This window comes from Periplaneta americana, chromosome 8 (assembly GCF_040183065.1).
Source record: "Periplaneta americana isolate PAMFEO1 chromosome 8, P.americana_PAMFEO1_priV1, whole genome shotgun sequence".
Classification (NCBI taxonomy): Eukaryota; Metazoa; Arthropoda; class Insecta; order Blattodea; family Blattidae; genus Periplaneta; species Periplaneta americana.
This window is the reverse complement of record NC_091124.1, coordinates 67,802,332-67,828,514: the sequence shown is the minus strand read 5'-3', so window position 1 is coordinate 67,828,514 and position 26,183 is coordinate 67,802,332. Positions and strand designations below refer to the sequence as shown.

The window sequence follows — 26,183 nt, the reverse complement described above, 5'->3', positions numbered from 1 at the left end:
CGGGCCAGGTCGATGGCATTTAAGTGTGCTTAAATGTGACAGCCTCATGTCAGAAGATTTACTGGCATGTAAAAGAACTCCTGCGGGACAAAATTCCGGCACATCCGGCGACGCTGATATAACCACTGCAGTTGCGAGCGTCGTTAAATAAAACATAACATATCTCAATGGACACAGCCACCACCATCCGGCACAGAAACGAACGGTCCTGTCGACTTTTCTACACAGGGCGAGAGGGATTTCGGACAAAGAGAGTCTCCCTTCTGAGATCTGTCACCTACGTAAGACGTTCCTACAGAACAACTTCGGCAACAGAGAAATCGGCTTGGCCCTCAGAAGGGCCTTTTCGGACAAACCACCTGCCGAGGAACAAGAGGAGACAAAGGGCATGGCATATATCCCGTTCTACGGCCCCATCTCGGGCAAAATTAGCAGAATGCTAAGAAAATACGGGATTAAAACCATCCATAAGCTGCCCACAAAGATCCAGAACTTGCTGAGACCAGTTAAGGACGACCTTGGTCTCAGGACACCTGGTGTCTACAGAATACCTTGTGAGTGTGGGAAATGCTACATCGGGCAGACGGGACGAACTATTATGGAACGCTGCAAGGAACACCAACGCAGCATAAGACTATATTATCCTGATAAGTCTGCAGTAGCCCAACACAGCCTAGAAACTGGCCACAAGATAGATTTCAGCGCCACCACCATCTTGGACAAGACATCAGGTTACTGGGACTTAGTTATCAAGGAAGCCATCGAAATCCAGCTAGATGGCAATAATTTCAACAGAGACGGGGGTCTACAGCTGAGTACAGCATGGAAACCTGCCATCAATATGCTTAGACCACCAGCACACGGCAGACAGTAGGGACCAGCAAGTAGCTCCTGATTGGCTGCCGTGTCCACCAACCAGAATGCGCCTGGCGGTCGGGACTAGGAACTAGCTCCTGATTGGCCCGCAGCGGGAAGCCCTACTTTTGCATATATACCGGCTAGACGTGGTCCCACATCACTTCGTCCCTGAAGAAGATGGCAGAGCTAGCCGTCGAAAGCTTGGAAGCTAATCTCCAACTCACCTGGCTGAGAACCCGAGAAGAGTTATTCTACATCAAACGCCGGGAAAGCCTCAAGTCATACAGTTTTGATCTTAATCAGAATAATTCGCACCCCCAGTAAAATAGTGTCGTAACTCAAAAACTTTGATTTGTTGTTGTTGTTTTCTAATGCCAGGCATTTGATAATAAAGTCATTTGACCTCTTGCACTCCAATATTTTTCAAAGATATTATCATGGCCTATTTGTAAAGATATGCTATTTCCTAGTAAAATTCTGCTGTAAAAATATTTTAATAAATAGGTACCAAAACCTTTAATAATTTACTATTTTATTATTAGAATTTCATATCTCCAACCAGCAGAACAACGTTGGAAAAAAAATTACGAAAGTAATATGTGATTTTCGACATATGAGTACCTATTTTACTGGGAGTGCGACTTAATCCATAAAGGATATTTCGTTAACATAATTGCATATAAAGGCTGGGACACATATTACGAGGCCATGCCAGGGGAAGCACAGCTGTCATCTGGCTGTGTCTTGGCCCATTCACCTAGAAACCACACTTGTACGGGACCAGTGTTCAGGCCACTAGCGCAACTCTGAAGTTTCGCCAGTCTACTTCAAAACTGTGACTTTGCCAGACAGGATAAAATGTTTGCTAATTTTCGTAATAGTGAATTGGAAATTACAGCACTTGTATTAGAGGAAAAAGAGGATAAAGTAGCAATAAGTAGGCAAAAAAGGGTGAAAAGAAGTGGTTACGCAGTTATTCATAATCTTGCCCAAAAAGCTATGGTCAAAATACGCACAAAAAATAATCTCCAAACATTGCACCTACACAAATTGACAAGTGACTCCATAAAATTTTGCACAGGACATGGAGAGAATTATTTTGTGTCATGAAAATAGTGGAGATCATGCTGACCTTCTGAATGGGAAAAATCTATAATAAAGTGCAAATAATGTTGTCATTTTAATATTAGGTACTTTAGTAGTGCAATTTCATCTATTATATTACTTCTATCAGAAGTTCGAGCATCCACCAAAATGATTAAAAATACAAAATATTATGTGGAGATGTCTTTTAGCATCATTATGATCCCATAAATTCGATAAGAAATCTGACTGTATTCAAAAAGCAATGCGTACCTTAAGTCCGTTTTTTTTTTTTCATGACAAGGTCATTTCTGAAAAGTTATATTGCATAATACCCATTAACTACAACTAAACCGCAATAAATAATTTGTCAGAGTTCCAAATAAAAGTTGTACTAAAAATCAGATCCTATTGACAATACTTACTTGCATTATTACTAGGGCATTCGAAAAGTAATGACAACATAGTTACTGTTTCACACTAAATTTATTTAGGTTACTTTTGACATTACATACTTAGTCCCCTGCCATATCAACAATATGCTGCCAAATTCTTGAAAGTCGGCGGACTTCATCTGCAGCAGCATTTCTGGATATCTCTCTCACTGATCAATTTAAAGCTCTTCGGATGTCAACTCTTGATTGAAAGCGAATGTCTCGCTTCCATCCAACTTGGAATAGTTCAGTATGGTGGAACAGAGATTAAGGGTGTTTGAGAATAAGGTTCTTAGGAAAATATTTGAGGCTAAGAGGGATGAAGTTACAGAAGAATGGAGAAAGTTACACAATGCAAAACTGCATGCATTGTATACTTCACCTGACATAATTAGGAACATTAAATCCAGACATTTGAGATGGGTAGGGCATATAGCATGTATGGGCGAATCCAAAAATGCATATAGTTAGCTGGGAGACCGGAGGGAAAAAGACCTTTGGGAAGGCCGAGACGTAGATGGAAGGATAATATTAAAATGGATTTGAGGGAGGTGGGATATTATGATAGAGACTGAATTAATCTTGCACAGGGTAGGGACCGATGGCAGGCTTATGTGAGGGCGGCAATGAACCTCCGGATTCCTTAAAAGCCATAAGTAAGTAAGTATGTAAGACATCTCTCCCATAGGCTTCTTGTAATGCCTAAAGCACTGAGTTACATATTTTCCTCTTGCAACTTGGATTTTTATGAAGCACCTTTGTTCGTAACTTTAGGGCTGTATTGTTTACTACAAATCAGAAACAGCCACTGTATTTACAAAATATGGCTACTTCGAGACTTTCAATATTGTAAATTTATGAAACAATCACTGCTCTATTATGTAGTACAACATTTCAATGGTCACTGCTAGAAGCACTGATTTACAGCATTGTTGCCATTACTTGTCGAATGCCTTAGTATTTACAAGAATGTATGTAATTCTAATGACCAGTGATGAGTTCAGGGGGTGGCCCAGGGGGGAATCTCCCTAGTGGATGCAATAAGCTGCTTGCATGGCTGATCTATTGTCCAATCTCATACCCTGATATTTCTGTTTGCGGTGCGAAATGAAGGAAGTTGTGTATTCCTAACAGCATGACACAAGAGAGCATTTGTTGAATGTCATTTTAACTGCAAGAAATACAATCTGAGATATGTTGCACATCTACCAACGAAACACCAGTCATGCTGTAGAAGGGCTCAAGTATTAAACTATGTTGTGAATGCAATGGTGCACACTTGGAACATCTGTGAATGTGCAGTACTGTACTTCATAAAGGTAGATGCACACTGGAACAGATTCATTCGGCACTTTCAGATTTGTATTCTTTACATTCTTTTAAATGGAGCATCGCTCACATGGCCGTATCACCTATGTTCGCATGACCAGATTCCATCCAGAATTCTGGCCAGAGAGTTCTAATCGGATTTCCATATGGGCCAAGATCGAAATAAAGAATGTCATGAAAATTATATCAATTGCAAGACCTTCAGTCGCAGTAATATTGAAGATATAAATGAAATAGATGATGTGAAGCTTATTTTGTTAGTCCAACAGTAGGCCTATGAAGAGCTTTACAATAATATCACATGAGAATTATAGCAATGTTAATATACAAAAAGAACATTTGGGATGGGACTGAGAAAAATAAAGAGATTTAAAGAAAAATAAATCGTCTGGCCTTAATTAAGAATGACCACGAGGACCCGGAAATGAATAGCAATATAATGAATTAAAGATGAATATTGTAAAAATAAATTGTAATAATTAAGCACTGCTGATATCAATTGTAAAATAAAATCTTCATAGTTTAAGTTACAGAGCTAATTTTATTTCCAGATTCAGTTCAGAGCACTACATTGAAATACTGTGCTCTAGCAGTAAATTACAACACCATTTGATGGTTAATTCGGAAATGCGTACAAGTGAGCAATACTATAATAAAATCTGAATGCAAAGAACGAACTTTTTCTGGTAAGTGAGCGCCTACCTTAATGCAGGACAATTAAACACTTTACAAAGTAATGGCAGTCTTTGTCTGAACTGTCCCTGTCAGTTTCTCTATAATGACGCAGCTCCAGTAATATGTTATGAGATTTTTCATTTGTTTTTAGTGTAAAATCCGCCACATCCCTTTATAGTACACAATTACAAGTCATTCTATATATTCCAGAGATACCACAATTAATTATGGGTGATATTATATGAAATAATTTTATACGAAATAATTTTACTAAAAGTAACAATAACAGTACACAACACTGTCCATTTATAAAATAACACAAGTATTACTGAAGTATTCTACTACTATTTTTAATTTATAATTTTGATTTCGCACACAATAATTTATTCTGTAGTATTGAAAGCAATTCTAAATGGACAAGCATTTGATAAGATAAGTAACTGTACAATAACAAACCTGATAACGAAGGGAGTCAGCACAAGAATTACATAAACACAGATGTCGGCAGGGTAAAATCAATGTATCTCTCACATCGCACATACAAATAACACATTCAGATCCATTATCTTCTGTGTCCTCGTCTCCTGCACTCTGAAACAATCAAAATTTTCGCTTAAAAATCCATTACATCTGAATGAGTTGAAACCTTAGGTCCATTCACAAGCATGCCAATTACTGGACCACTCTCTTAACATAAGAAGCTCTATTAAGATATTTATGCACTAGCTTTAGAGAATTTTCTTTGATATTACCGTATTTTCACAAAATGTAAATCTGATTTTGATACAGCTTATTTTTAAACGGGGAAAGGTGAGTAATAATATTGTATTTTCTCGAATACTCCGCGCAATTTTTTTCCTAAATATTCATTCATTCATAGTGTTCCGCTCAACGGCAGTTTTTTCACTGCAAACCCAGCATTCTCCAATCTTTCCTATTTTCTGACTTCCTCTTGTCTCCACATATGACCCATATATCTAAATGTTGTCTATCATCTGATATTTTGTTCTGCTCCAAACTCTTCTCCCACAGCTTATTCGAAATTAAGTTGGCAACATTGCCCGATTTTTCCTTCTGCACAACTTCTAAGATGGTAGCACATGCCATTATCTTCCTGTGTAGGTATTTCAACTGTTAACATTGATAAATGGTGTTTGGATTAGCAGTAGGCCTACAAGTGTCAGAATTAAATTCAAGTGTAACGAATATTTTGTGCATCTTATATTTTCAATTCTGAAAATGAGTATCACTATAGAAAGATATGAGATCCTTTATTGCAGCGAAAAACTTGAAATTGTCAAAGATGCAGAGGAATATGGAAATCATGCTATAGCCAGTAAATTTAATATAAGTGAAAGCTGCACCAGAGACTGAAGGATCCTGTTCCAGGATAAAATTTATTGTTAACTGAACTATAATCGTGTTCAATTGTTTTTAACTTATCGTGGATATATCTGTTGAAAGTTTTATTTTTGTATTTTTTTCTTTCAAAAGTGGGGTGCATGGCTTATTCGAGGGCGCGGAGTATTCAAGAAAACACGGCAATTAGTAAGCTACAGCTATTGCATAAGATTGACAGATTTATGCTATGAATGCAAGCTATAATATAGGGCCTAGATATTTAAAAACTTCAATATTATAAAAATTACAATTAACCTCTTGCTTTCCTTGCAGTCCCTTTGTCCTCCTTGTATTTCCCTTGTTCTCCTTGTATTCCCCTAGTTCTCCTTACATTCCCCTTGTTTCTCCTTTCATTCCCCTTGTGCTCCTTGTCATCCACTTTTGACGGAGATATGCCTTTCTCCTCACTAGGTATGGAAGGGGGAAGAAATTTTCTCATGAAATTTCGACCAGTGCTCACCCAATATTGTGATGCACTTGGGGAGCTACGATAGTTAGCGAAATCTGGTTGCAAAAGCCAGCTATAACAGCTGGTGGGATCATCGTGCTAACGACACGATACCTCTATTCTGGTTGGATGATCGTCCACCTCTGCTTTGGCTGTGAACGTGAAGCCAGCAACCAGCTGGTCGGTCTGGGCCCTTCAAGGGCTGTGGCACTATATATATTATTATTATTAGGTATGGAAGGATAACTTGGGAATTGACTGTCACATAAAAATGCAACCCCTCTTGTTGCTACTGTCGCCCTTGTTCTTGTATTTTTCTTATTTTTCCTGGGTATACATTAAGAACTTGTACATGATGCAAAATTTATGATCTAGTGCACCTAAAGGAAAGCATCACTGACTGCTGCCACTGAGATGGTAAGCAATCGCCAGACATGGCTGGGTAAATAAGATAGAAGATTATTATTTCTACATCTGCTGATTCACAAACACATAGCATATCGAAACATATTTAAATCTGAAAAAATTTACAATTTTCTTAATATTTCAGCACTTCAACCGCTTTTACACATTCATTAGTTCCATAATTTTGTTAATCAGGGCAATCCTTTTCGATAACTCTATAGTAAGAAAAGGAATACACTTTATGGTGATGTTTAAAATACAGCAAGCAAAGCTTTGGGACAAAGTATTAGTATGCAATATAACGGTTAACTTAAATAAACTACTCTTATTGTATAAACTTAATGTCAATAATACCTTATTATTATCATTGTTTTTGTTTTCAATTCCATAAATCTCTTGTAAAAGATAGCACAGTCCGTCCACAAAGAGTTTCTGCTTTAAAGCCTTGAGGACATATGTTCCATCAGAATGACGATCCACCACTGCAATTGTTGTGTGAGATTGCCGTGGCTCTGAAAAGGAAAGTGTTTCTTGAATAAAGCATGTCCTTATTTCTAGCCAATCATTATTAACATTAATACAAGCAATGTCTTGACTCTACACATTGTCACAAATTTTCACTAAACTTTTAAGTAAACAACCATTCCTAATTTCTTCTACATTACCTTCTCCCCCCTCTTCTGCTACACAATGGATTGCTATGGGAATGACGTCTCTGTCCGGATTATAGGTTAGTTCTTCTTCCAAATACTGACTTGGATCAAATACATGAGAAACTTGGCAGAACTGTTGATTTGCACCACGTTTGTAGTGATATGTTTCTGAATTCATGGAAGGATCACGAGGTGTGTACCTGTAGCACAATGCAAAGTCTTGAGTACATTCACACAAAGTTTTCCAAAGCTGAAACTATGTGAATATTATACGTCTTGTAATAAATATTTCGAAATAATAGTACTGTAGGAGCAATTTTACATCTGAATAATTAATAATTATTGTATTACAATATTCTTTTCAAAAAGAAACATGTTATATTTAGGAACATCTAACATTTTCAAATCTAATTAATTTTCCCAATTTCCTTTCAGTTAAGTAAGAAAATGCGGACAGATAATAACTGAGAAAATGTAGCCACACTGGCAAGTCTTCCTCTGATTGAGGTTCTGGCTGTTATGTACATCTATTATCAGGCAGTACAGCTCACTTGACGATATGTGTCAGAGGAAGAACAATTATTTGTATGCATCTGAAGTCTGACTAGTGTAATATGTAGCTAGTCAGCAATGTATGCAATGGAACTGGCCACTCTACTCCATTATCTTCTACCCTAGTTGCTTCATACGTAGTGTCTTCCTGGTGTCACTTGTGAGGTTCAGACCTGTCTTCGGACACCTGGTTAAACAACAACAACTGGCAAGTCTAACAAAATTTTATAGCATTCAAATGATATATCGGAGCTAAATTAATTCTTTATTAGAAATACATCTATTATTAAACTGCGGCAATCAAAAACAAAACAGAAAAAATAACAAGTTACAAATGAGGCCCGAGAAACACATTTTAAAATAACTATCTTGTGTTATTCAAAGGCTTTTATTTCTCCTTTCTTCTTCGTATACTAAAAAAAAAAACACAGGCTCACGTTCATGCACTCACACTTAATTTTAGAATGCATTTTTTATATTACACCCATAAAACAAAAATAAATGTTAAGGGTTCATGAATATTGTGACAGCCACGTGAGATTCGATCTCACGACCAGCAGAAGGAAGTGCAAGGTCGGCCGTGACGGGCAGGTTGCACACGCATCTGCTTCCTGGGGCATGTGTTGTGGCGGAGAGAGAGCGACCGCGGCAGAGATGGGAGATATCGAGATTATTCGAGATCGCGAAACTATGGTTTGGTTATAAAAGAGAAGACGCAAGTGAACGTCAGTCAGTCAGCCAGTGTTGTTACAGTCAGTGGACAGCAAGCCAGCCAGTCTCGTGCACCGGAGTTCGACTTGAGTGTGTGTCCGCAACTGTGTGAGCATCCGAAGACCTGAGTTCGAGTGCAGTGCACCGCAGTTGGAGGGACCTGAGTTCGAAGTTCAGTGGACTGTCTCTAAGGTCTGGGGTTCGAGATACTGTGAACTCGAGTGAGTGAGCTAGAAGAACTGAGAACTGACAGTTCTGATTTGTAAATAGTGCTTGTGAACATTAGTTAAAATTAACAGTTCATTGTTGTTCTCTATAATCCAAGTAAATTGTCACTGTCGTCTGTGGAGTGCAATAACGAATACTGTGTTGCTGTGTGAAGAGCAAATCCCATTGTTGACGGGAGTAGAATTAAATTGTAGAAAGTGAAGAGTTATTGTTGTGAGAATAAAATTACATTATTGTTTTTGAATTCTGAAGTTACAATATACTAGAACTAGGATTTTTAGAAAGCCTCAATCTTATAACTGAGAAAATTAAACGCAATAATCTGGCTAGGTTTAGTTTTTAACACGAAATATACAGAGTGAATATTAACTATAGGGACAAACTTCAGGAAATGATTTCTGACAGAAAAAGGAACAAAAAAATTTCATGTGAACATATGCACCAAAATATACAGAGAGTCCGGAATACAGCATAATTACTTTCCATTCCATTGCACGACACTAGCTATTTAATTTCTGAGAACTTTATAATTAGTGTTCGAAGTATTCTCCATGAGCCTCAATGCAAATGCCCAAGCATTGCATCATGGATTGACACACTTGTTCTAATGTTCCAGCCTGTATCCGGATAGCGTCACTGGCTGTTTTAACATGTAGTACAAGTGTCTACACATCAGGAACTAGCTCAGAATTCACGACACTTTTCAGGTGCTCCCCAGGTAATGAGTTTAAGTCCGGTGGCCAGGAGGGCCATGCAACAGGACTTCGTCCAATCCATCTGCCAGGGAAAATGTTGAGATGCTGACAAACGTCAACACAAAAGTGGGAAGGAGTTCCATCATACATCAACCACATGACCTGTTGTACTGCCAATGACACATCTTCCAGCAAGAGTACTGCAGGAATCACAGCTACCTGGCCTATGAGGTGTTATGGAATAAGGACTGGTCAAAGCAGGTGTTCACCAATAATTCCAGTCCAAACATTGACGCTGAATCTGATGAAAGCACTCATGAGAGAGTAACGCCATGAACACAGATATTTCTGGACATTTGTTCAGATGAACTTTTTTGTTCCCTTTTCCACTTCCTGAAGTTTGTCCCTAGAGTTAATATTCAGCCTGTATGTTTTCTATTTTTATTACAATGAAACAAGAGAAATAAGTCACGAAAATTATAGTTTAATTCCTCTAATGCACTTCAGTTTAATACTGCTTCAAAGAAAGTTTACAACAAAGTTCTTTAAACATGTCAATCTTGGATTCATAAAATATAGTACAGCTATTATCATTACATAAAATACAGAAATGTATGTAACTCAATAATAAAAAATAATAACTCTCATAGAACAAGCCATCACGAAATTATAACGAGAAAATTGTATAAGATATTGGATGCTTCATACTAAATAAAACTAGTAAAGTGTACTAGAAAAATGTCTGTATACATAAATACATACTCACACAACACCATTAGCTGTGAAATCCTCTGTGCAGAAGTAGTAAATGGTGATAGCACATCGAGCATCACAGTCAAATGTAAATTCAATATTAAATTGTGAAGATTTAACAGCTTCTATGTCATTCTCACCATTTTTACTGAGACTCTCAGGTGATCGAACAAATCTTAAAGATTCTTTCCTAATATTAACCAGACTTTTTAATGTCTTTGTTGGTTCATTGGCTTGTGGTGGAGGGTATGGAAACTAAAAGAAAGGGAAAGAAGTATTTCTCATTAATTCTCAACTGAATGCAAACAGCAATAATCAAACATTAAAATAACCCAAAGGCATAAATAAACACAAAGAAGTAGGCAAGTAACATTGTCGCTCTTAGACCAATGACCTCTATGTGCAAAATTGATGTTTTGAGAAAACAATATTTAAAGTTCCAATTGGTAATGAATTTCAAGAAAAAATTAAGTTTAGATGAAAATTTAAGCTATTTAAAATTCGAAAAATAATTCATATTTTTGCTATGCAATAAAATATCGACTAACAACTTCAAAATGCAATTAAGTAGAAATAGCCAAAAAAGCACATAATATACACCTTTGGCACATGGGCAACGACATTGAATTTTAACATCATAAATTCTGATCTGCGAAACGTATTTGGTGAAATAAGCTGAAACATGCTAATATGTTTAGAATCTTTTGCTGACTATCTAATGTCACCTGCAGGAAGCTGAATATGCAGTTAGTGAGATTTTCACACTTATGGAAATGATATGTAATGCACTCAGGTAATTTATCTAATAGAGCATGTGCTATTAACAGGGAAAAATTTGCTCTGGCACCAAGGATCGAACCCGGATCTCCCAGTTATACGCACTTGGCGCTCTACCCACTGAGCTATGCCGAAGTTCAACCCACCGCACCAGATCGAATCTTTCTCCTTTGGTTCTTTTTTTTTAGTGGACTTACTCAGTGTTCGACTTATATATTATATTGACATATATTTTAAGTCAACAGTCATCAAAAAAGGAGTGCACTCAATTGAGTGACTTGGCAGCCAGGACTCCTACAATATATGCACTGTTAGGCAAATAATCTAATTCGCTCCAGTGCTGAGGATCGAACCAGAGTCTCCCAGTTCCAATCTGGGTTCGATCCTCGGCGCCAGAGCGTATTTTTCTCCGTTAATAACAAATGGTAATCATCACAGACAATTCTGTAGGACCAAAAAATTAGTCTCTACATATTAGAGCATAAGTATGATTCTTATTGCATCCCATGCTATACAGTTATGGTCTAAGGCATCTTGCCAGGACTTGCGTTATGGAATGAGCACTGGTTTCAGTCACGGAGAAACAAATTTTCTCATGAAATTTTGACCAGTGTATGGGACCAGTGCCCACCCAGTCTTATGATGAATTTATCGAGCTACAGTATGTCGATAGGTAGCAAAATCTGGTTCCATGAACCAGCTTCCATGGAGGAATTATTGTCCTAACCACAAAATACCCCCATAGTGGCTGGATGTTCGTTCACATCTGGTGAGGTATACTGGCAGGAGGCCAGCAGTCAGCTGGTCAACTTTGGTCCTCTCATGGACTGTTATAGCCAGTATTATTATTATTATTATTATTATTATTATTATTATTATTATTATTATTACTGAGTTGAGTCTTGCACAAAGCTAGTCGCAAGTGCAAGATAAAACAACTTATATTAAATAGTTAAGTTTAGAAATTACATTAAAAATTGTATATTTATATGTAAATTATAAAGTATGTAATGTAAGGTTTCAATGATTATATGTATGTATATGTTTTTGTCTGTGAACTATAATAAATATCATATTATTATTATTATTATTATTACTTCTGTATGCAATCTTCGTTTTATTTTATTTTATACTATATAAACGTTTCTCAAGTGTCTACTAAAAATGATTACTATGTTTATATTTAACCTAATATAAATGAAAATAAACTTTCAGGGCGATAAATTACAATTGGAACCACTGTTTTTTTGTTTAATGCAAACCTTATTTTAAACTCTTAATATAATATAATAATAGCTTGAGCCAATGAGAACTTTTTTCTGTAGGAGATCCTGTAACTAGATAACATAGAATGTAATTGTTATAATTAAACAGCACAATATTTCAGAGATGTGGGGCACAGAGAAGGAAAGTTTCTGGTACTAGTACTCGACTATGTACGAATTACAGTCTTGCATTCTGTACATTATCTTTAATACATATAAAGTAACTTCGTCTTCTTAAGAAAAAGTGAAAACCTGAAGGTCGCGGATTTGAATCAGATGCATTCATAAATCTTTTTCAATCAATCTAATCCTTCCAACTGCACCACAACCTTTCGGTCAGCTGAACCTCAACCTTTCGGTCAGCTGAACCTCAACCTTTCGGTCAGCTGAACCTCAACCTTTCAGTCAGCTGAACCTCTAACAGAAGTATCAGAGAGTTTTCCTTAGGGATAAAGGAGATAAACATATAGGGCTGATATCCTTATTACTACTAAATGCTCAATGCCTGCAAGTGTAGAAGTCTTAACCTCCTGCTACCCTCTGGATCTCGATGGTCTGTAAATGGAATAATATTACTTTTAAATAACAAACATATTAACAAAAAAACATTTATGATTTCAGGAAAGAAATTGAGTACACACTGTCCCATGATATAACAAAGTGAACTTGTATATTCGTAGATACATTTCAAATTCTGGTGCACCATCAGCCAAATGGCTAAAGCAACAGCTTTCCACGCTGGTAACCCGGGTCAGAATCCCAGTGGGTCCAACTGGAATTTGTGGTAGACAAAGACGGTGTTTGCTGGTAGGTTGTTGCAGGGTACTACTGTTATTTGTAATGGCATTCTACCATTGCTCCAATAATCATAAAGTGTTACACAGTTCGCCTCCTATGGTGCATCAAGGGCAATGCCTTTGTGGCAGCTGAAAAAACTACAAGCTTCGGCATACTGCCTCATAGGGAAGCTTGGGAAAATGATTGTAGTCAAGTGTCCGCCATTAGTTGAAAAAAAATTCAAATCTACGTATTACTGAATAATATAATATGTACACAATGTATAATAAATGTGACATAATTTCGTCAAATACATAAAGATTCATAACAAAATACTGTATGTATAAGTACTAATTCTTGCATATAAATAGGCCACGAGTTAGTTTTAGTTGTGAAGCAAGTAGCAATTAAGAAGATCTTTAATAAAATCTGTTTCCATTAGTAATAATTACTCACAGAACTTTCTTGTTGGATGCTGAGTCTTGTGTTATTACCGATTGGTCATAAGTATTCATTTCAATTTCATATTTTATACCATCCTAGTATTATAAACAGGCTGTTACTACATCGAATATCGTTCATAATTGGCTTATTATGCGGGTGTAGATAAAAACAAAGACATATTCGCTTATGACGTAATATCGGAACGCTTGGATTAGGATACATGCATCTCATCCGAATATCTTCTACACACTGTGTAACAAGAAATGAAATGCAGGACACAAGGTAACGTACCATTTATTTCCAATCTTTAACAATTTTGTATCACTTTTGTAGTATCACATAAGTAAAACAGTTAACAAAATAAAGGAACATTTTGTAACATAACCTGCAAAGTCATCCATTCATCTTTACTCAATGTCAATTGCCAGGCATAACTAATCTATACGAACTTACGAACACAAATTGTCAGCTATGGAGTTTCTTTCATAGTTTTCCTACAATTTATAATGCTAAGATGCCATAAAGTGTTGTAGCCAACTCGTGAAAAAAAAAAGAAATGGTTTATTTAACGACTCTCGCAAATGCAGAGGTTATATCAGCGTAACCGGTATACCGGAATTTTGTCCTGCAGGAGTTCTTTCACATGCCAGTAAACCTACTGACATGGGCCTGCTGCATTTAAGCACACTACACTACCCAGGCCGACTTCCAACTCGTGGATAATCTTATTATGACACTCGTGAAAATTGTCGCACTCACTATCGTTCATGCAATAAACATTCACTCATGCCATAATCATCAAGATTATTCACTTGTTGCATAAATAACTATTATGTTTAACACTCCAAGATGAAACTTTACAAATATTATGGCTACATTTCGGTAAATGGTTATCAAAATGTTAGAATTTGAAACATAAGAAAATGTAAACAGTTACTCATTATTAAACACTCTAGCTTTTCCTAGGTTGATACACTCATAGCCACACTCAATATAGTTACTACACAATTTTCCTTCAGAATACAGACGCTCGCTTGTTTAACAATACAGGTTTCAACAAGATTCTATTTTATAGAATGTAACTACGGTACCGATATTTCTTAATAAACATCGTGCATAAGTATTTGGTTTAATTTTCCTAAAAATTACTAAAAGACTGCAGCACTGCGTCTCTAAGCACTCTGCAATATTGGTAATGAGGGTATGTATTGTAGGCTAAGGAAAATCTCAAATCCGTTTAAAATATGTGGTAAATGTTGAGACTAAGAAACGAGAAAAGGTGAAACACTCCAACTATGAATTGCTTCCTTTTATTCCGTGAATAACTACTATTTTTTTTGCATTCAATCTATTCAACAATAAAGTAAAAACAATAATTACTCAGTAATTACGTTCACAATCTAAACATGACCTCCTCAAAATTATTTTATTTTTATAATTACTTCCATTAAACTGGTGTATACATTCCCATAACCAACCTGAATGACAAAACTTTTTCACTGAAGTGACTAGAGCATAACATAATTATATAATCCCAATATTAAATCTTCAAGACTATATTATGACATTGTCATAATAAGCTATTATCTTTTCTAAATATAGTCAACAGCTACATTAACTGGAAAGGCAAACAACAACTAACAGATTCTTAATAAATAATCGCGTTCACAATAAAGTTTCAAAAGAAAAGTAGATATAAAACTTTCTTATAATTACATTTAATTTTACAGCAAATGTCTAAAACATAAATGACAATTAAGTACCTACTAAAGAAATATCTTAAATTATATAATTATGCCAGAACAACCCAATTTTATAGTTATATAAAAACGACAATATATAAACACTTAATCATATATCAAATTCTACAAAAACTAAACTAATAGGTTGCTAAAATAAATATTATATAAGAAAATAGTTAACAACATGGCAAAACATTCTTACTGGAGTGGGTCTACTTCCCAGGAAGTTGAGATCAGCATTTTCTCCAAACAAATAGGCTTCGGGCTGAGGAGTATCAAATCTCTCTCCTCCCATGATGAAATGACTACCAAAATAATTTCCTAAACAAGAAAAGATTGCATTAACATAACAACTAATCACATTCATAACAGTCAATGTCATCTTTCTTTATGTACCTGATCTTGGTGGATATTTGTACGCATGATTGGAAACAATGTCAACTTCTTCTACACCAGCATGCTGCCGACTCGTTAAAGCCCCCATCCTTTACAAAATAGGCACACAATAGCAAAAAAAATTATAGTCTACTAATTACAAGACATTCTGGCAGACACACAAACATTGCATTGTACAGCTGTCTCCGTGATGTTGGTCTGTTCATTCAGTGCTGCCAACGCAGAAATTACGCTTAATAAAGGCTTGAATGCCAAAATCGTCATGGATATACTGTTTGGGGTTGGCTACAATACAGTCAGCTGTCTGGAAAGAAATAAAACCAGAAATCGAAGAAATGCAATGGACTCTGGAGAGACTAATGGTACTACAATACCTTCGCAGTTAACAGTAGACGATGTAGATGTAGAATTTCTGCCTCTGATTTATGAAATAATTAGAAGGTATGTCTTTTAGTCTATTTCACGTATGCCAAAATTGTGATATATGTAAATTCCACATCGTTCATCATCGTCTTTGAAATGCCCGGTTAAATTACTTAAGTTGAACTTTGTATTACATTTTATTAATAGATTGTATTATCCAAAATTAGCTCATAGGGCTAAATTCTGAAAACTGTGAACATCAATGTATTTTTCTCAATTTCAGCGTTGAAAGAGATCCACATGATACAAGCCAGAAAACCAGAGAATCTCAGGATACAAGTCAGAAAGTGCTAGAACTGCAGAAAAAACTAGATCAAGCACGAAACCAGGTACTGGACAAATACTTTAGCTGACATGACACAGACTAATTATTCATATACGCTAAGAAATAATAATGAAATGTGAGTATAAGCATTAAGGGACAACATTTGAATTAGCAAGGGACCGCCGGTCTTTTACAAGGTAGTATGCGACAAGGTTAGTGGTTTAGTTGAGGGGATAGGCCTATCTAAGTGACGTGAGGCCGAGGAATTAAGACCATTGAAATCTTTTCACACATTTTCCTCGGCCTCATGTCACTTAGATAACCCTACAACTAATCCATTAATCTTGTCACATCTCTTGCTAATTACCAAAAAAATTTCGGAAGAACATAATTTCACTGTAACCTAACATAACCTATTACAATCTAAACTAACCCGCAAAAATAAGTTAAACTAAGCTGACCTAAGCTCCAAACTACGCAAAACTTTAAAAATCGAAAACGTGTAAAACCATAGCCCGCCCCCAACATTATCTAAAACATGCACAACTATAGTCCGTCCCCAACAATCTATGCATATAAATGATGGGAATTGAATAAGAATGATTATTACAGCCTACATGCTCAGAACTTCTAAAATTCATGGAGAGGTTTTCCTCCAAATTAATGTTACAGGTTATACGTATTCTTTTGTCAAGCTTACAGAGCTAACTAATAATTTATAAGTTTCTCAGTAGGTATCTCATAATTGCTTACCATATAATCATCTGATAAATAAACTGAATTATGATTTAATTCATAACTCAGCCGACTTCTAGACAGAGTTCACAAAAAAAAAAAAAATTACTCAAAATATAATTTTCAGAAAATGCTAGCTTCAAATTTTCTATGGGGCCATTACTTATTACCTACTTACGCTGAGAGGCACAGTACTCTGAAACGCAAGTATAAAATCCCTGCATTTATTTATTTATAATATGTAAACATGACGTGAAAGTTGCTGACCACTAAATAAAACTGCGACCAGAGCCTGAGTTACCTAATCTAATTTATGGAAGTTAATATTCTTACAGAAAGAATACCGTAATGTTAATTTCACAAGCTCATATGACGATAAACGGTAGTATATAGCCATTCTGTGATAATGAATTGTGTACTGGTCGTTTGGAATGTAGTTGAAACGCAATGTAAGCTAATGGCTAAGAAAACCGACAAAACATTGTGTTGGCTAAAAAATTATAAATGTAACGATTCAAAACATTTCATTGCAGATTCGTCGACTTCCTGGTGTGGAATATAGTAAAGAAGAACAACTGCAAAAACTTGAAACTCTGAGAAAACAACTTCAACTGAAGAAAGATCTTTTGTTGAAATATAGACACATGTGCACGTTTGATATTCCAAAATCGTAGTGAGGTATGTGTTATTTAATAATTGTGAGGTAACTAGGTCTACCTATTTGGTATCTCCATTTACTGAATGCAGTTTTATAACATAGGGAATCAGAATGTATTCGAATGTCTTGAGGTCTCTGCAGTGCCTGTTTTCAGTCAGCCTCACGACTCAGAAGTTTTCAGATGAACAGTTTTATTAAACAAGGTATTCCTAACGACCTCCAACATAGTTAAGGACTACAGTTCAAGGGAGAAAGAAAGCAGCAATAGTAGGTAATAGAGGACTGATTTGGTACTGATATACAATATATTTGTTGTATTTTGCTAGATAGGCTATTTCCATCCATACAAAAACAAATCTTATGATGTCTGGATAACTGGCTGCTTCCCCATCCTCTCACTCAACACCAACAACTTACTCCATTGCTTGTTTGATTTCCAATATACCTCAGTTTAACAGAGCTATATTTGCGCTCTAATCAACCATGTAGCATATGTAGTATTTATATTGGTTTCCTGGTTCACATAATGAGAAAATGCTGCTTCGATATCTACATTGCTGCAATTCAAAAGTCAAATGGAGAAAAAACAAGGTACATTTACGTATATTTCGAAAAACTTTTTTAACCATCAAGCTCCAATATCATTTTTGAACTTAATTTATATTTCTTGTTCGTAAAATTTGTCACAAAAAACATAATTGATATTATGAATCCCAGTTGTCTGTTGCAAGTATAGTTTTTCGCAAAAAAAAAAAAAAAAAAAAAAAAAAAAAAAAAAAAAAAACAGCTTTTTTTTTTAATTGCATCATATAATGTTATTTCAAAAGCAGAATTTTATCATGAATATATACATAAATAGGGAATTTATTATTTATTTTGTTGATGGTGGAGCAAAGTAAATTGAATTTCCTTTGAAGGAAATTGTAGTACTGAAGCTTCTTATGACATGAAGGTTTTTATTTGTCAGAAGAAATGGAAGTAAATAATTTGTAAAGGCTGGTTCACAATAAACCAGAAACGAGAACCAAAATGAAAACGAGAAGCAGAGGACGTGAATATGAAAATTTTTGATTCACAATAAACCGAGAACGTAGACGACTATGCATATTGACATGTAGGCTATATCAATAACGATATGTAAAGTCGATATTACGCATTCTGATGTTGTGTATAATTGACCAATGGCGTTCTCTCATGAGTACAAGGCAGTCAACATAAACACAGGTTAACCAACTTCGAAATTTCAACTGAAACATTTCATTAGGTACTGTACTATAAATATCCCCATGCATCTTTATTATCACAACCTATTTTAAGTCTACCATAACGTAAAATAATTAGAGAAGAAACATTTGTAATAGAACAAAAATGAACACAACAGTAGTTATTGAATTGAAGCGTGAATATGTAAGTTGTAATACAACCAATACAGTAATAAAACATGATTCGCTTCAGATCGCTGTTCAAAGACGCAGCTATTGAAACCCACGTATTCTTCTTCATTTTCTCATCTTTATACGAGGCGTGCCGCTTATCGTAAACGTGAGGATTTTCTTCAACACTCAATATTAGAATCTTATCAAATAAAACTTGCTCCATGATGCACAGCACAGAACAAAATAATGCAGAGGTTATGTCACGGTCTTCTTGCTACAAAATAGCTTTTAGATGGCAATAGAATGAATCTAGTGGGCTGTGATCGGAAATGTGAATGCCAAAGTTGAAACTTGGCCAACTCTCCGTTCCCGATCTCGGGCTCCGGCAAGCTTTTCGTTAATTGTGAATGCTCACATTTTAACAATTTTACCGTTTTCGTTTTCGTTCTGATTCTCGTTTCCGGTTTATTGTGAACCAGCCTTAAGCTGAATTAATTCTTAAAATATGTTACACAAGAAGTGCACAATTAAGAATTTCACTCTGCACAAAATTTCTGTTTTAATACGTTTCTGTGTTTGTCAGGTAAAGAAGTGTGCAATGGTTCTCCGCTTCTTGTTCCGTTACCTTGCCAACAATGAACGGGTAGTGAGCCGCTTGGCTGAGTCCTATCCTATTCGCCGTGCTGCTCAACTTGTGGTATACATCTTCACTATTGGTCAACAAGCAGCTTCAAATCCTCGACTTGGTGCTGAGAGACTTAGATCATTTGCAGCTAAACTTCAAGCAGAACTCCAAGAGGCTCAGAAGGAAATAAAACAGGCTTCTGAAGAACTGAAGAAAAGAAAGTGATATCCATTTATTTGAAAGATTGACTATTGACTATTTGAAGTGTCAAAAAGTAGACTGATGTTACTGGATAATATCTCGATATATAAAATGTAGTGCATGGAACTATGGGAAGATATTTACTAACTCACTATAGGTAAAATTGAAACTTTTTTTCTTTCTGTTCTAGAACATGTTGCATGAGACTTTTTAGACTATATGAACGAAAATTACTCAGTATTATGAGTCTTTAAAATTTCGTTGTTAGAAATAAATGTGTTAACATTTTAAAGTATTAGTATGGAGTCTCAGTAATATTCATATACTTCGTGATCAGAATGGTTGGCAAGAGCTGTTCCGTGATTTTCATTGGTAATGATAATCCATCTACAAAGAAATTCCAAGAGAATGACTGGAAAGACAACAAATCTGGAACAACAGTCTGGCCAGTATTAACTTCTATAAAAAATCATTTTCTGGTTCCTCTTGATGAGTTACCACATCGAATTTTTGTATCACTTGTCCCTCCCATTTTAGGTGAGAAATTCAGACATGTGTATGTAGACTTTTTAGGTCCGAGTCTGGCATTACTACTCATGGCGGCAATACTACATTACGGTCATGCTTCTAAACTGCCTTCAGCTGCCGCCAATACCACTCCCACAGAGGTTCTACTGCTGTATGCTGTGCTAATGCCAGCTGCTGCATATATCCTTGGATGGCTCTGCAGGGCAACAGTAACTCTGAGTGAAATGTATGCTCTTCTGGGATATGGCATGTATGGCCATGTGCTTACTCTTGCACTATCATTATTTTTCTTCCATGAGGAGAGTAACACCTTTTTCTTTTTATCAATGATTGTTTTTGGTGGAATGAGTGCCCTCAGAGTTGCATTGATCTTGCTGGCATCAATACCAGCACCTGCAGCACGTCTTCTGGTATGTAGCTTTGTTGCGACAGTACAGTTGTTGTCTTTAGTGTTTCTCCATTTTGCTTACATGCATAGAACCTTTGTATATGCAGCAGCAGAGCTAACAGATGCTAATGTATAGTTGTCGCTATTCACTATGTATGTGATGGAACCATCAGCAATGCAGTTAAGAAAATGTATTGTATAGACTTCATATTCTGAGTTAACTTCACAGTTCAGTAATGATCTGTGTTAGAAAGACAGTTAAACTTTTAGACTGAGAATACTTTAGAGCAAAGATGGATATAAAATAAATATGTTACATTTTTCATATCTAGGAAAAAAAAAATAATAAGCAGTTAAAATTATTTGCCTCAATAGACATATGTAAACACCAACTTGAATTACATTTTTGTTCAAATTAGAATATGGCAAGATCTAATTTTTAGTATCATTAATTATGTTTCACGGTTTAATCTAGCAATAAAGTACGTAAATCCTTTTTGAGTTTGTGTAAAGTGGAATAATTATACAGAATCAATGTTGGCTTTAAAATGTTTCTTATATTATTTTGTTTTGTGTGGAGAATATAAATTTTCGAAATCTTGTGTAGCATTATTACTGTTAGAAAAGTATGTACATAAATTCGATAAAAGAAATAATTTCAAAAGAAGTTGAATTTCGTCTTCTTTTTAAATGTGAAAGTAAGTTAGTGTATTTCATAAATAAGTGTCTAATTTTAAACTGGTGTTCTTGATTATATTACGATGTATAGGCTACATCTTAGAAAGAAAGCAACATGTTAATTTGTAGAACTACTGAAGCATATTACCAGCCATCATTACCTAAAAGTATTAACTGGTATTAAATCATTAGTGGTATGAAAGTGAAATAGAATTGAAATTTCATAATGGGATTGTAAAATAATTTATTGTATGATATTAAGATTGTTGGTTAAAACCCTCCAAATGACAATATAAAATTGACAGACTCCATAACATTGGAAACTAGTGCATCATTTATTACATATGAACTAACAGTCTGTATCTTTGTAACTGAAAAGATTTAAGTATCCAGTAAATATCAACATGTTAATGTCTGTTAATTTGTATTCCAATCAATATAAAATGATTAAATATCCAGTCCCACTGTATTAATGTTATGTCATTGATGGTGCACACAGTCATATTCCAAACTCGTGTAACTACTTAGTGTTTATTTCAATTCTCGAAGTAAAATCTTCTTGTCATATAATCTGACACAGCCAACTCTGAACCAAGAGGAAAACAATAGGCTTAAGAACTAAGCAGCATGACGTAATGAACTGGTGTCCAGTGTACTCACTTAAAACAAACATTAATAAAAGGAGAAGTGAGGCATTTCATTTCTTTATTAAATTCTGTATAAAGAAAAGAAAGAACAATGACACCCATCGAAAAGGATACTCAACATAATACACGTCATGTTTACAGTTAAGTAAGGGAAAAATTTTTTTAAATTAACTTCCACATCATTCTATAAAAATAATACAATCAAACCACAAGATCAGAGCAGAACAGAAAAGTTCGCAGAAACTAAACCCTGGAACAACATAGAGGAAACGTGGAAGTAATGTCAAATAAATCAAGGTAGGAAGTGGTAGCCATCTTCAGATTAAATACATAACATGACTGTAGCAGCACACCTTCACAAGATTAACATCAAAGATTCACCACACTGCAACATCTACAATAACCCTGACAGCATAATGACAAAGGACCATCTCTTGAATGCCCATCAATAAAGGAAGATAGAACTGTGGTCAACCTCTCAATCTACTGGAATGCTAGGCAAATAGGATAACATCTAGTGTTAGCACCATCTGAATGAAAAATAAGCAATGATAGGGAGATGAGTGTTATATGACAACAATTTCTGAGCTAATGTGACAGTAAAAAAAGTCATACACAATGGAAATTATTAAATCTCTACAAATGGGGAAATTTACTTCATGGGCAGCAGAGAAATTCTTAGCTGTATTGTACAAAAATGTTTCAGAGAACTGAGAAATGCTCGAATTTCGAGCTACCAATATATTGTAAGGCTTCTCCGTATTCAAATTCATTGTCTCTCCACTGAAATCATTCCTGATAGTTAACATCATGAGGAACCTGCTTCTTATTAGAATTGTTGGGTCTTCTTTGATCAACTTCAACCCTGACAACTTGCTGTGTTAAATCTTGGTGCTAAAAGGCTATTATGCTGCAACAGACGTCACAGGGCTATTTCAAAGTAACTAATGTTACATAGGCTATTGTTACTGTTTTTAAATGAACAATACTATTCATCTTCGAAATATATGCATGATGTATAAAATATAATATTGCAAGCTATGCAGAATTTAATGTATTAGTTGACACGTTAAAAGCGTTAAAATTTAAAATAGGTTATGTACCTTAGACAGACTACCTGTTTTGATGCCGGTGCTGCGTCATCTTCAGTGTCCTACAAACTACTCTTGTTCCAGCTGATCTTGAATTCTGCCATTTGCATTCGTCAGTTGTAGAGGTGGGGGTGTTTGTTTGTGTGTTATGTATTATGATATCGAATAATGTGTGGGTATTGAACTGTAATTGTGTATTAAGTATATGTTGTGGGTGTGTTATTGTATGTTTGTATATTTCGTATTGTTCTAACATCTTTAACTGTGGACTTTTTGGTGTGATATGTAGAATTTCCATATCTGCTTCTATATTATTGTAGTCGTGATTATTGTTGATAATATGTTCTGTGTTATTTGATGTGATGTAGGATTTGGTTATAGCTTAGCTTTAATATGTTCATTATATCTTGTTTGAAAGGATCTTCCTGTCTGTCCTATGTAAAAATGTGGGCAGCTATTGCATTTTAGTTTGTAAACGCCAGTTGAATTATATGTATTTGTATGTTCGATGTGATTATTTAGATATTTCTGTGTTATGTTATTTGTTTTATATGCTGTCTTGTATTTTAGTTTTCTGAATGAATTTGCGATTTTGTATGTTATTGGTATTGTGGTATGTTAATGTTATGTATTTATTCTCACGCGGTCTTTGTATTGGTTTATTCTGTTTTTGTTTTGCTTTTCTTATTAGTGTGTCTATCATGTTAGGGTTATATCCGTTGTCTTGTGCTATATATTTTATTGTGTTGAGTTCTTCAGTGTAGTTGTCATTGTTCATTGGTATGTTAATTAATCTGTGTGTCCTGCATGTTTATGTTGTATGGGATGGTTTGATGAATTGTGTATGTTTGTTGTGGTTGTAGTGGGTTTCCTATAAATCTTGAATTCGTGTCTCTTATTTGTTTTGGTTATAGTGATGTCTAAGAAGTTTATAGTTTGGTTATGTTCTGTTTCTATTGTTTACTTTAATTTGGAATGTATTTTGTTAAGTTGTTGATATAGGTTTTGTCTTTTGTTTCCATTATATAAGGCTATTATGTCATCTACAGATCAATCCAATACATTATTTTCTCTGCGTGTTTGTTGTTGTCAGTGTTTAGTATGTGTGTTTGTTCTACATTATGAATGAAGATTTCGGCTAATATGCTTGATATAGGTGAATCCATTGGTAATCCTTCAGTTTGTGTGTAATATTTATTGTTATGTGTGAAATAATTTTGTTTTGTGATGATCTCTGTAATATATATAATTTCGTCAATGTGAGTCTGTGGTATGTTGTTTTTAATAAGCATTTTTCGAAATATTTCGAGTGGTTCTCTTACCGGTATGTTTGTATATAGATTTTCGATGTCAAATGATGCTAATGTTGTGTTGTGTGGAATATGTTTGTGTTTTACTTTGTTGACTAGGTCTATGGTGGTGATTATTGTTGTTGGGTTCTCAAATTTTATACTATTTCTTATAGTATTGTCTATGTATTTCGCTAGTTTGTATGCTGATGCATTCTTTAGTTTATAAGAGGCCTGATTGGTATATTTTGTTTGTGAATTTTAGGTAGGCCTAATGCATTTAATTTAGGTACGTTGGGTTTAATTTGTTTCAATTATGTGAGTATTTCGATTTATTATAGTTTTTACTATGGTTTGATATTTTGTTGTTGGATCTGTTTTTATTTCTGTGATGTTATTTTCGTGAAAAAACGTTTAATTTTGTCGTTCATGTCTTGAGCATTCATTATTACGGTGCAATTAAGTTTATCTGCTTTTACAAATGTTAAATTGTGTGCTTGTTGTTTCTCTCTTAATGTCTTTATTGTTTCAATTTCATGTTTATCAGTTATAGATTCATTTATTTTATCTATGTTTCTTAGTAAATCTTGTCGAATGTATTCTTGGTGTTGTGCTTGTGTTTTTGAATTGCTGTTTCTGCATTAATGATCGTTTGCATTTGTTGTGTTTTTGGTGTCTTGTTATGTTGTAGGTTATGTTTTAGTCCCTTTTCAAGTAATTTCGTTTCATTTTGACTGAATGTTACATTGTGAATATCTTAGGATGGAATTTGTGTGTGGTGGTTTCTTTGTTTATCGGTTAATGTTGCTAGTTTGTTTCTATATCTTTTCACTTATTTGTGTTATTACTTCGTTCATATGTAAAATGATTTCCTCTAATTGTATATGATGTACTGTTTTGTTAGCTGCAAGTATATCTTATATGCATTTGCGTTGTGTTTGTTTTTCATGTAATGTAAATGTTTTATATTGTTTTGTATGTATATTTTCTCTGCTGCAGCTATTGTTTTCTGTGTGCTATATATGAGTTGTTTTTTATGTTTATGTGTACGTCTCTCGTTTGAGACATTCTTGATTGAATTTGATGTTGTGAGATGTCTTGATCACTTCCACTCGCATAGTTCGATATTGGTAAACTAAGTGACTTATATAGTCGTGATTCATTGATTCTAGTTTACGTTAACACTTTGTTTAAAAACTTAAAATTGTATTACAATTACATTAATACAATTTTAAGTTTTTAAACAAAGTGTTAATATGAACTAGAATCAATAAATGATATTTAATTAAATTCTTTGGCCAGGTCACAGTAACTAACGTTACATGTTCCGAATGATTAAAAAAAAAGTAACATTTATTGTACCGGTAATTAAATTTTCTGCTTCCCTATATATAGTTGAAAGTTGAATATTACCAGAAAGCCACTGTTTCAACCTTCCAAAATGCCGCCAAATTAAAAAAGAAATGAAAATCGAAAATGTAATCAGGGCTAACAACTGTGAAAAAAAAAATTTTTTTCCATCTAGCTCGTTTAGTATCACCGATGTTTCAAGTGACCCCAGCTTACGGTACCTATGTATTTTTAACATGGATGAATATATTATATATTTATCCATGTTTTTAATTTGTTTATACTTTTATGTAACTTACAGAT

At 34.9% G+C, this 26,183-nt stretch overlaps 2 protein-coding genes across 11 annotated transcripts in view; one reads left to right on the top strand and one right to left on the bottom strand.

Annotated features, from left to right (window-relative positions):
- Mrgn1 (Mahogunin ring finger 1) overlaps positions 1-15,837 on the bottom strand; it is an 81,847-nt gene extending 66,010 nt beyond the window's left edge. For 6 of the 10 annotated variants that reach the window (XM_069833046.1, XM_069833042.1, XM_069833043.1 and 3 more), the window contains exons 1-6: positions 15,627-15,837; positions 15,433-15,551; positions 10,239-10,480; positions 7,299-7,486; positions 6,988-7,145; positions 4,836-4,970 (exon numbers count right to left, since the gene is read on the bottom strand). In XM_069833046.1, coding sequence (XP_069689147.1) covers positions 4,836-4,970; positions 6,988-7,145; positions 7,299-7,486; positions 10,239-10,480; positions 15,433-15,551; positions 15,627-15,714 — 930 coding nt within the window. In that variant the 5' untranslated portion in view covers positions 15,715-15,837. The remainder of the gene's footprint in view (positions 1-4,835; positions 4,971-6,987; positions 7,146-7,298; positions 7,487-10,238; positions 10,481-15,432; positions 15,552-15,626) is intronic. The other 4 variants (XM_069833051.1, XM_069833045.1, XM_069833050.1 and 1 more) reach the window with 1 other exon arrangement.
- A 36-nt stretch (positions 15,838-15,873) lies between these two features.
- MED9 (mediator complex subunit 9) lies at positions 15,874-21,972 on the top strand. Its single transcript, XM_069833054.1, has 4 exons — positions 15,874-16,067; positions 16,273-16,378; positions 17,583-17,727; positions 19,667-21,972. Exons 1-3 carry the CDS (start codon positions 15,889-15,891, stop codon positions 17,721-17,723), a joined length of 426 nt encoding a protein of 141 aa, XP_069689155.1. The 5' UTR covers positions 15,874-15,888; the 3' UTR covers positions 17,724-17,727; positions 19,667-21,972.
- Positions 21,973-26,183: the final 4,211 nt, after the last annotated feature.